General features: G+C 40.2%; 1 protein-coding gene across 2 annotated transcripts in view; it reads right to left on the reverse strand.

Annotated features, from left to right (window-relative positions):
- LOC142097510 (dynein axonemal assembly factor 8-like) overlaps positions 1-12,858 on the reverse strand; it is a 78,284-nt gene that overhangs the window by 41,061 nt on the left and 24,365 nt on the right. For both annotated transcript variants that reach the window (XM_075179400.1, XM_075179399.1), the window contains exons 19-20: positions 12,466-12,597; positions 11,709-11,903 (exon numbers count right to left, since the gene is read on the reverse strand). In XM_075179400.1, the coding sequence (XP_075035501.1) occupies positions 11,709-11,903; positions 12,466-12,597 (327 nt within the window). The remainder of the gene's footprint in view (positions 1-11,708; positions 11,904-12,465; positions 12,598-12,858) is intronic.

The raw sequence follows: 12,858 nt of genomic DNA on the forward strand, positions 1-12,858 counted from the left end.
ATAGTTTTGCTCTGAGTCCATAGTGATCTGAACTTCTGGAGCCATAAGGACTGGACATCAAGGATTCTATATAGGATGTCGGGAATCTAATTACAGATAAGCTGTTTATTATTCGTTTTTTGGTACGAGGCCAATTCACTTGTTTGCCACATTGAGAAGACTAATTGTTGGTCATTTAATACACTATGCGTGGCGCTTCTCTCTTTTTGTCTTTTATATATATATATATAATTTTTTATTTATTTATGATCTAGATTATAGAACATTACATATGTAAATATATATATATATATATATATATATATATATATATGTATGTATGTATGTATGTATGTGTAGAGCAGACTAGCAATTCTACAGATGTCAAGCTGAGACAATCATGTTTTATAATCTAGACCTTGAGCCTCAGAAGAGAATCCTTTATAATAATGTGAGTGTTCCTGTGGGGTGAGCAGCAGGATGGGGAGTGGAGAGGACTGATGCGCAGGACTTGCAGGTGCACAGCAGGCATATTGTGTAGCAGTACATCACCAGGACATCCCTACAGCTGCTGCCCTGTACTGTAAAGTCATGAAAGTCTGCACTTTACCCAGATGTGTCCATGTCTGCAGAAATCTCACAATGGAAAAGCTGCGGCTGCCACAAGAAGGTCTGTTCATATCAGATCCCTTCTCCCATGGGACCTGACTATATTATTCCTCTAAGTAGAGCTCTGTGCTCTGAGTCATCCCTGCAGGAACATTGTGTTACTCTTCACTTTTTGGGGAGTGCTTCATAACAGTTTTTTAGAAGTAACTTCTGTTTGCAGGACACAGGCAGAACACCGCACTCTACTGCATAGAGCACATCACACAAACAATGCACTAAGTGTAACGCAAAGCATTCAGGTATTCTATGGACAGACTGGCCTCAACTATCTTATATATTATTGATGACATACACATTTGTGTTGTTTTCCCCCCAAAAAGTCATTTCTAATGGACATGGCTTCTTAAAGAAAATGTTGCTTCTGTCCTTTGCACCAGCAGTTCTGCAGGGCTTCAGTCAGAATCCCTGCTGGAGAAACATAGTGCAACATTTATGAGACCAGAGCAGGAGACCGAAAACTAAGCACAAATAACACAGAGCATGAATTATTTATTTTTTAACCGTGTAATATTATTCACTGCATTTACTTTTTTTCCCTATTCTTCTGACCCTTTCACTGGAGTACTCTCAGTGATGTTACATGTAAATTGCAAGTCATTTATGGTGAGTCCTGATGATCCTTTTCTTTGAAACCTAATGTGTACTATAAACTATTTATTAGTCATGTTTTAATATTGGAGCATTGTTTTTTTTGCAGTTTTGTGCTCTCCAGACATCTCTGTACGGGGCATGTACAATGGTGGCGAGACTAGAGAGACCGTTTGGATAGGTGTAACAAGTAACTCAATAATGTCTGGGAGTTTTCCAGGCAACAAGGACCATATAGGAAGATTAGAGGAAATTCTTGGGCTGTCATTGGCCACTACAATGTAATGTTTCTTGGTGAAAATAAGCATGTGGACAAAAAATACGCATTTTTTCAGTTCACAAATGATCCTTATTGCTTTAGTAAGTAAACATCGTCATTTTGCCTTTTTCTTATAGCTTACTTTAAACTGAATCTGTGATATGGTTTAAGATTCTTCTGCATATTATTTAATAAGCTAGGGAAAATATTGTATATTTTTCCACTTTTCATCTAGTTTTGGAGGAAATACTGCTCTAGCTTGAGATAGGTCTTCAACTCTACATCATATCCACTGGCAGAAACAGGCTCTCGGCTTTGTTTTTAGAATATAATTGGGCAATTTGCATTATGATATCATGTGTGTGATCAAAACAAGTACGCCAACGAGTGGAGATGTTTGAGTCACTTCACAGGTGCTGTTTGCACTGACTGTTCTCTTCTAAACACAACAGTCTATCAATGTAATAAATTCTTAACTAGAGATGATCCTCACATCTAGCTGTATTCTATAATCACTGACTGTTATGTGGTCCTTCAAGGAACACTCTGAAAATACTCTTCCTCTTGTGACCACCAGAATGGAGGGGAAGCTCGCTCTATTATTGAAGAAACAAGAGCAGCATTGGAGAGTGCTGAGAAGAGTGTTCATGAGAAGGCATTTTAAATGTTTCACAGAATATAGTTACGTTTTCTTATCACCATCTCCAGATTATTTATGCATGTCCTACTGCTAGCATTTAATTGTAACCCAATTCCTCCCTGGCTGTCTTGTTGGTTGTGCAGAATTATTGTGTCCAATGAGTCTAAAAGTACCAATGCATTCTCCTTCTCCTGCCTGCCCCTCTACATCCTACCTATCACCTCTGCATCCTGCCTGCCCTTCTATATCCTGCCTAACCCTCTGCATCCTGCCTGTCCCCTCTGCATCCTACCTATCACCTCTGCATCCTGCCTGTCCCCTCTGCATCCTGCCTGTCCCCTCTGTATCCTGCCTGTCCCCTCTGCATACTGCCTGTCCCCTCTGCATCCTGCCTGTCCCCTCTGCATCCTGCTTGCCTACTCTGCATCCTGCCTGTCCCCTCTACATCCCGTCTGTCCCTCTACATCCTGCCTTTCCCTTCTGCATCCTGCCTGTCCCCTCTGCATCCTGCCTGTCCCCTCTGCATCCTGCTTGCCTACTCTGCATTCTGCCTGCCTACTCTACATCCCGTCTGTCCCTCTACATCCTGCCTTTCCCCTCTGCATCCTGCCTGTCCCCTCTGCATCCTGCCTGTCCCCTCTGCATCCTGCTTGCCTACTCTGCATTCTGCCTGCCTACTCTACATCCTGCTTGTCCCCTTTACATCCCGTCTGTCCCTCTGCATCCTGCCTGCCCCTCTGCATCCTGCCTGTCCCCTCTGCATCCTGCCTGTCCCCTCTGCATTCTGCCTGCCTACTCTGCATCCTGCCTGTCCCCTCTGCATCCCACCTGTCCCCTCTGCATCCCGCCTGTCCCCTCTGCATCCCGCCTGTCCCTCTACATCCTGCCTGTCCCCTCTGTCCCTCTACATCCTGCCTGTCCCCTCTGCATCCTGCCTGTCCCCTCTGCAACCTGCCTATCCACTCTGCAACCTGCTGGTCCGTCTGCATCCTGCCTGTCCCCTCTGCATCCTGCCTGTCCCCTCTGCAACCTGCCTGTCCCCTCTGCAACCTGCATGTCCCCTCTGCAACCTGCCTGATGCTCTGTATCCTGACTGCCTCTTTATATCCTGCCTGTCCCTCTGGATCCTGCCTGTTCCCTCTACATCCTGCTTGTCTCCTCTGCATTCTGCCTATCCTCTCTGCATCCTGCCTGTCCTCTCTGCATCCTGGCTGCCTCTTTATATCCCCCCTGTCTCCTCTGCAATCTGTCGTTACTGTTGGAGCAAATTGTAATGAAGCAAGTTGTCTTTTTTTAATTTACACTTGACCAGAACAGTGTCACTGAGGGCTATTTGCGCATTTCAAGGCACACAGCCTCTTTACAAACTTTGGAAACAGCCCTATAATATCAACCTGCTCCTACTTTTGCGTTTAAGCCTGAAAATAGGCAAGATGGAAAGAGTAGAAATGTAATTACAACTGTATGCAATTCTCAGTGTATGCACAGACTACATACTAGAATTATTTTCCTATCCTCTATGCTTAGTGTGCCATTATAATCATTTTGTAAAACACAATGTGTAAGCTGCTCTGGTATCTCCAAAGTTGAGTGTATCAAGATTTCTCAAGAGGGCAGTATAAGACAAGAAAACTATTTCTCCCCCAGGCACAAATGACACTGTCTTAAATTTTCAGTAAGTTCGGATCGAAAACTTTCCAGCGGCAACATTTGCGTAGTGATTTCTCGTGAGCTAGATGAGATTGAGGCTGAAAATATTAAAGTGGGTGTGAACAGATATACCCCCCAGTGTCAGACACACATTGCACAGATACACTATCTAGCTGCTTCTGATTGGTTGTTTACAGACTGTCTTCCTGTACATCATTCATTAACATCTTGGTTATATTAGATCAATTAATTAGATTAATTAGCAGAGATTGGTGGTCCCCACTCATTTAAGGAGACGAATACTGCTTTGGCCCATGGTATACTGTGGGGAGGTCTTCTGGGAAGGGGAAAAACCCTTGCCAGAATCAAAGCCTAGTTTTCCTGGCCTGGGTTATATGCTGGGGAAGCCAAGTTCTATGCTGCTTTTCTGGAATGTCAGATGAGAGCACCTAGAAACCAACTCAAGGACCCTTTAATTTTACGACCAACAGTCGGGGTTCCAGTTTGAAAAACATAGGGGGGTAAATGTATGAACATCCGATGTCTGCAAGTCGCCGGAAATCGTTGACTTGCCTTTACAAGCCATCGCCGCTTTAAATTTTCCCTGCAAACTTGCCGATTTTCAGCGACTTGCAGAAATTGGAGGTTCATACATTTACCCCAGGGTATGATTTGGTGGGCCCTACAGAACTCTCATCAAGAAGGACCTAAGTTTATTCTACTAGTTCTATATCATGCTACCAGATTTTCTGAAGCTTTCCCATTACACACTGCCGCGACACAAGTGGATAACAAATTTATATAGTTTATCTCCCCTGTGGCCCTACTTGAAGTTGCACTTGAAAAACTGGGTACAAAATTTATGTCGCAACTAATGCAAGTGGTCTTGAGACTCTTTAAAGTTCACTCAGTTAGAATATCTGTTTATTAGCCACACACCGATAACTAAGTTGAGCGATTTAATCGTACCTTGAAGGCTATGAGATTTGTCCGAACAGAGAAGAACTTAGATGAACTTCTCCCCTTCCTTCTGTTTCCAGTTCAGAAGTCACACATGGAGGCTGAAGCTTTCCGCTGTTTGAACTTGTATATGGCAGTAAGCCTCTGGGCATTCTAAATCTGTTGCTGGAGTCGTGGCAGGGACAGCCATTTGGAGAGTAAAATGTTCTGCAATATGGGTAATTGCATAGACTTCACTGGTCAGTGGGCTCAAGAAAATAATTCACAGTGAGCCCAGGAGCGGTTGTATAACCAGAATGCCTGGCGCCATATATTTGCTCCAGATGATAAGGTATTGGTTTTATTACCTAGGCAAGAGAGCAAATTGTTGGTCCCTATAAGGTCTTGTGCAGTGCAGGGATGTTGAATTACAAAACTGCTCAACCTGACACTAGAATAGGGAGGCAAATATGCCTTTAACCTCTTAAAGGCGTGTAACGAGAAAGAGGCTCTATTTGTACACCCAGTTGTGAGTGATACTGATCTAGGTTATAAACCTAGGTTGTAAACCAAAAGTTGGAATCCCATATACCTCATGAGTCATCCCTTTTCCAGGACTTTAAAAAAAAGTATTTAGGTGTTTTGGTTAACAGGCTTTCAGACATCTTCTCTGACACTTCAGGAAGAACCAACTTGGTAAAGCATAACATTGCTACGCCACCAGGATATGTTCCCCAGACATCTTATAGTCTCACTGAATGGAAATTGGCTCCCTGAAGGGGAAAAAAGGAAGTCCAAGAGATGCTAATGTTAGGGGTTAATGAAGATTCTATGAGTGAGTGGTGTAACCCAATTGTCCCTGTTCCAAAGCCTGATGGAACCACGTGTGTCTACGTCGATTGTCATAAAGTAAATAGCGTTTCCAAGTTTGATGTCTGTCTTATGTCTCAAGTGGACAGGCCCGAGTCTGATATATTTATACCCTTACGAATGGGTATTGGCAGATTGAGATGACAAAGGAGACAAAGCTCAGAATTCCTCTACAATCCACTTAATCGTAACTATCTGAAATACTGATATTGAGGGCAATTTACTAAAATATGGCAAATTTTTGCAACCAGCAGCAACTAATCAGCTTTTAATTATGTAGTGCTCAGTTAGTTAGGCAATAAAAACAAATGTGTGCCTGTTATGGGTTACAGCACAATTTTAACTGAGTACAATTTACTGTAAGTATAACTGTATAATATATTCTCTACAGGACAGCATTAAAATAAATATCTTCTGAACTTTTCATTGTTGAAAACGTGAAATGAAAGTCAGATCCAGGACTCTATGTTTGAGTAGAAACACAGAGTTAACACAATTTGTCTTTATTACAATGCAGTTACTGCCACTTAGTGGCTTATTTGGGAAGTGTCACAATACATACTGTACATTGATAGTAAGCTGAATATTCTGACTAATCACACTGTTAATTACAACATAGATCCACAAGCTCCACTTTCAACTAAGAGAGATAAGTGCAATACTGTTCATACTATAAGTACAAGAGTATATTTAGAGGTAACATGGAGGAAAGAAGGAAGAAATCTATTAGCTTGCTGTTTGGTAAAGAAAACATGTATTATTATTATTATTATTATTATTATTATTAACCATTATTTATATAGCCCTACCATATTGCAGCAGTTTACAGAGAATGTTTAATAATTCACTTTACATTGAGCTTACAGTCCAAATTCTATACCACCAACACTAGGGTGAATTTTGACCAAAGTCAATGAACCTGACAGTAATTTTTTGGGGAGTATGGATGAAACTGTAGCACCCGGAGGAGAACCAAGCAGACACGGGAAGAACAGACATAATCCACACATAAATTTAATTTTAATCTCCCCAGTGTCCTCTGTATCCGCCAATTTATACTGTCTTTACAGTAACAATCAGAAAAAAATATATACAGTATATGGAAAAATACTACTACAGATAATACCAATTAGTTCTACAACCATATAATGGTATAAGGCTGTAGATCTGAGTGTTCTGCTACAGGTCACATAAATCCTAGTTGACTTTTTATACTTGTATTTTTTGTTGTTTTTATAATACACAAGTTTTGTGGGTTTAAATTTAAATTTATATACATAGCCTACTGAAGATGAAACCCATGCAGGAGAGGTACACATTTAATAAATTTCCAGCATTTATTAGAACAATCATCATCACCATCATCATTATCATTTATTTATATAGCGCCACCAAATCCGCAGCACTGTACAAACAATATTTGTCATTCACAAGTCCCTGCCCCATTGAAGCTTACAGTCTAAATTCCCTAATTAACACACACACACACACACACACACACACACAAACACAAACACACAGACCAAAGAAACTAGTATGTTTTTGGATTGTGGGAGGAAACCGGAGCGCCCAGAGAAAACCCACGCAAACACTCCACACAGATAAGCCCATGGTCGGGAATTGAACTCATGACCCCAGTACTGTGAGGCAGAAGTGCTAACCACTAAGCCATCAAATTTCTGAACATTTCTTCTAGAAATATTATATATAACAAAAAGTACAATCTTCACCCACTGTAGCACCATTTGTCTCTAAAAGGAAAGTCAGGCTTTTTTTTCCCAACCAATGAGTATAATGAGTCTATAAACAACTTTCCACATTTACTCAATAGGGATATAAGAAGTGTTTCCCAGAAAAAGTATTTCCAGACCTTTACACGCCAGGAAACTCTGCACTGAGAACTCTTAAATACAGTATAGGTAAACTATTATACAACAAGCTATCAAAGGGTCTGGAGCTGTATTATTTAATGCTACTGATTACAAACGGAAAGTGAACATGCTGCTAAAAGACACTAATATTTAACTGTAGTTGAATAAAGACTCACCCTCATATATCAAAGAATGACTTAAGGAAGGATATGGATATTAAATAAACATCAATACAAGTTTGTACTAAACTTATATCCAAATGTTCCCATATTCTATTATTTATATAACATGGTTGGTGCAAGACCTGGGGATGCCCCCTAATTGGAAGTGTCACCCCCTACCTGCAGCTTCTTATCTTGGCAGTCGGGAAGCGGGGGCGGTGTCCTCGGCTTCTCAAACTAGGGGTATGGGGGTGTGACATCATAGCCAAAAGCCACACTCCCAAGTCAAATGGAGGAGCCGGAGCCTGTGACAAGCGGCTGGCTGCTTCTCCTTCATGTCAATGGCTGTTCTGTGTGGAGGCACCACAGGGGCACTAAAAACACTGAATGAGTGAACTACTGCAACCTAACCATCGGCGCCCTCTAGGCTTTCCTAATGGTAGTACCAGCCCTCTTATATACCCATGATAAACAAGAGTCTGGAAATGACAAACCAATCCTCTCCGTCATTAGGACAGTTACCGTACTTCAAACATTTCATAATATATGGATAGGTTTACATGACTATGTAAGACAATAACCATCATAAGAGACTACAAACCTACTTTCCACACTTAAGGATGTATAATGGAAAACGGGTGGATCACTGAAACCCTAGATGTGGCTTCCCTTTATATAGTGATAGATGGCCAAAAGGGCTGTGAGTTGGTTAAATAACTATTGCCAAAAGAAAGCAATGTATATAGTGATATTATTACTGAATCTATTAATTTCATACTTGAGTGCAATTACTTGGTTTTATTAACAGACCCTTGGGACCACCATGGGCAGCAGGTTTGCACCAAGCTATGCCAACCTTTATATGAGCCTGTGGGAATCTCTCACTATTTGGTCCAGTGGAGCTCTCTGTGTGAGACATTGACGGACCCTGTTGCTCTGGCATTGCTATATACATGATCTTTATTTGTAATAGTGAAGACAGTGTCCTCCCTGGGAATTTTTTTTATCCCAATGAGACATTGATTCTTTTAGTCTCAAATTTACTCCCACTTACGCTGTTGAATAAGTTAATTTTCCAGACATCTTCTAAGAGACACCAATGATATATGTAACTTTAAACAAGACGTAGCGGGGCTCATGAGGGACATTTTGCGGGTAAAAAAAATAACAGCGTTTTTGAGAAATCATTACGGGAAGTTAGGGAAGTAGATAGGAATTACCTATTATTACCACAATCTAAAGAGTCCAAGAAGGATGATTTCATTTTATAATTTAATTTACAATCACATATATTAAGAAATAATTTTAAGAAACATTGGTTCATTCTCAAAAATAAGCACGTTTTAAATTACGCAATATATGAGAACCCAAAATGAATATTTAAGACAGCTCAGAATTTGGGGATAGTCATAATAACCCAATCACCTGGTAGGCGTCAATCTAGTATAAAACCTGACTGATTTACACAATCCAGGAGGGGTTTCGGTAGTTGTGAACCATGTACAGCAAATAAAGCAATCCCCAAACAACACTATATGAAAACACTGCTACATCCACTTTTACCATTGCACATTGCATCAGATGACATTCTAATGAACTAATCTATTATATTTAACGTGTTTCAAACAATGTACAGTGAAAACAAAAGGACATTTAAAAACAGTTTATTCAAATAGTTTTTGAACATTGTGTTGAGCTTATGAATCCTGTATCCAGTCATCCCTGTAAAATACACAGCTGCAGATTACAGGGAGCCACATTTGGTGGCATAGAAATTGTGAATTATAACTGATGAGGTGGAAACTCCACTGAGAAATTATCTAGAGCTGAAATGCACTGGATATTCCAGATGAATTAATTGATACCTAATTAGAAGTATTTGCTTTCAATTAGATGGTTTGAAATGAAAAAAAAAAAACCAGAACAAAACAGAGCTTATTATTTTCCCTCCTGTCAGATTCATCACCTGCCCTCAAATCACCCTCACTGTTAATAACACCATAATTTCCTCTGTCTCCCGAGTCCGCTGTCTTGGTGTCACACTTGACTCCGCCCTCTGCTTTATTCCTCACATCCAGACTCTCTCCCAGTCCTGTTGACTCCACCTTAAAACCATTGACAGAATACGCCCTTTTCTTAGTCAACATGCTACCAAAACCCTTATCCCTTCTCTCATCAACTCCCGTCTAAATTTTTGACACCTATTCACATCCCCTGACACCTAATCACATCCCCTGGCACCTAGTCACATGCCCTCTCTCTCGGGAGTCCGAGAGAACTCCCAAAAATTTGGGAGTCTCCCGGACATTGGGGGAGAGTAGGCAACTATGAGATACACTATTAGAGCATATGCCACATATAATGTAGGACCATTTGGGTCTATTTTCTATACTTATCTCCTCCCTCCAAAAAATGACAGTTATACAGCTCAGGAAGTCATTACTAAAAACAATCTTCAATGTAACATCCTGCTTTGTTTATGCCCATTTTAAAACTTCAATACAAAAGTATTTTTCCCCAAACCAATTAAATGTGTTAATGTTGAAGGTGTATAGCCTATTGTAATATTTATCTACAAATACTGCTCCCAGAGTGTAGTGGACATTCTTACCGCTTTTCTTAATTAATAACTAATAACTGAATGTAATTTCCCAATAGACAGACAGCAGATAGATATCAGTATCACTTATTTATTATAGGAAATAAAGTTTAGTCCTCTGAAGAGGTCACTGGACTGTAAGATACTAGAGGGGAAGGGTACGGCAGACATTCATACACAACAATTGGTGGTGCATTAGGGCTCTGCAGCCGCGGAGGAGCACCAGGCATCTAGGAACTTTACCCAAGGCTGAGGCCAGGGACAGAGGTGGGGGCTCAGGGACTGTCCCTTTAGTACAGGCCGGGCCAACCTGTGGCTCTCCGGGAGTTGTGCAACTACAAGTTCCAGCATGCCCTGCCAGCTCTAGACTGGCTATCAACTGGCAAAGCATGCTGGGGCTTGTAGTTGCACAACACCTAGAGAGCCACAGGTTGGCTAGGCCTGCTTTAGTAGATAACAATCAACTATAATCTAACGTAAGGACAGAAGGCATTGTCCCACCTCCTATGCTGAGAACAGGAAAAGGCCGGAGGGACTGGGAATGAGAGGGGCTATAGGGAGGAGGATAAGGAGGAAAAGAAGGAGCAATTCTTTGGCCAGTGCCCTGTCTCTTACGGGAGAAATATAACCCACTGTCTGTGTGCCCATACTACTGAAGGAGAAAGTAATTTACAGTACGGTAAATTATTCTAACTATAACTATATATTATTATATAACTATGATGAAAATATTAGGTGTAAAATATATGTATGTTTCATTGCACAATTGCAAATGAGAAAATAGGATAATACATCAGGAACATGTCACATATATGTATGATAAGTGGTTCAATACTTGTTTTTAGATGGATATTTCATTGAAATGTTAATAAAATGTTATAACAACTAAAAGGTTTTACTGCATAACAACAAAAAAGCAAAACCACCTTAAAGTCTTTCAAAGTGATGTGAGCTCAGATGAAACCCCAGATTATAGAGAATATCAGAACATGGATAATAATATTATTAATAATAATATAGTTGCCTCTCTTTTTTTTTAATAAACAACACTATTGTATATCTATGTACAAATGACAGCAAACATAACAACACGCCTAACACCACCTGTAGTAACACAATTGTCACAAAGAGGACAGATCCCACCACCCGAATCGCATTATTGTTTCAAATGTCGGATAGACCTGGCCGCAGTGGGGTTTAATTTAAAACATTTAGGGGTATATTTACTAAACTGCGGGTTTGAAAAAGTGGAGATGTTGCCTATAGCAACCAATCAGATTCTAGCTGTCATTTATTTAGTACATTCTACAAAATGACAGCTAGAATCTGATTGGTTGCTATAGGCAACATCTCCACTTTTTTAAACCCGCAGTTTAGTAAATATAGCCCTTTATGTATAAAAGAGAAAAAACACATTTTATATGTACTAGGTCACATTTTTGGAGGATGATAATATTTGTTTTCCCTTTTAAAAAAATCTAACCTGAGATCGCCTCTGGTTTTCCAGGCTGAGGTCTGAGGATCTGGCGCAGGAAATGTCCCGCCCTCCGCAGGGTCTGCACCCCGCTCATAGTCAGGAGCACAACTTGCTCAGTTTCAGGGTCAGAGGTCAAAGGTTGCCTGGAGAGCATGTTCGGGACTACAGAGCTGGGGTCAGGCACGGCATACAAACTTCCACCTACCAGAAACACAGAAGTATCACATGTTACACCCCTATATCCACAAATCCCTCCCTAATTCCACTGGTAGGAAGATCACACGTCATGCACTGTATGTAACTGGTTAGTTACAAGAATTTAAAAGTATAAAGTGAATAGTTATATTTACATTTTAATATAGTGTTTGGTTGTTCTCTGTGTTATGCTGATAATCATTTGTTAAATATTCTATGTTTTTATTATTGAAATAAAGGTTTAGATTTTTCAAACCTTCTAAAAAGGAAAAGTGGAGGTGTTGCCCATAGCAACAAGTCACATTCTAGACATCATTCTTTAGACTGTATTAGATAAAAGATAGCTAGAATCTGATTTGTTGCTACGGGCAACACCTCCACTTTTCCTATATAGAAGGTTTCATAAATCTAGCCTCCATAGTTTTGAAGTTCTTCTCTCTGTAGTCAAATGCAATGTAATTAAGATATATGAAGCAAGACAATATGCATTATTTTAATTAAGTCTTTCAAAAATAACTATTATCTCTCTCACATATCTATAGACAATATACATTGTATAGTAGGTTACCCAGGCCCTGTAGCAGGCTGTCAGAATACGGAGCTGCATGGAAACACAAGTTGGGATTTAAATCACCGGGACGAGATAGGTGGGACCGGATTACACCAAGAAGACCCTGCTCGGCCAGGTCATTCATTAAACCTGTAAAATACAAGTGGTATTTTATATATATATATATCTATATATCTATATCTAATATATAAATGCTTAGTGGCGTCTGTCTGTCTGTGTGTGTGTGAAAAAAAAAAAAACAAGTTGCAGCGCCACCTGCTGGGCAGAGTTATACACTGACCTACTAAATTCTTAGTGTGTGTGGGAAAAAAAATTCAAAAAGGGCTGAAATTTGGTAGGGCTCAAACTCATTTTCGTGAGGTAATTTTACCTCATGAACACACATGTGTA

The sequence above is a fragment of the Mixophyes fleayi genome, chromosome 7, assembly GCF_038048845.1.
Source record: "Mixophyes fleayi isolate aMixFle1 chromosome 7, aMixFle1.hap1, whole genome shotgun sequence".
NCBI classification, from domain to species: domain Eukaryota; kingdom Metazoa; phylum Chordata; class Amphibia; order Anura; family Limnodynastidae; genus Mixophyes; species Mixophyes fleayi.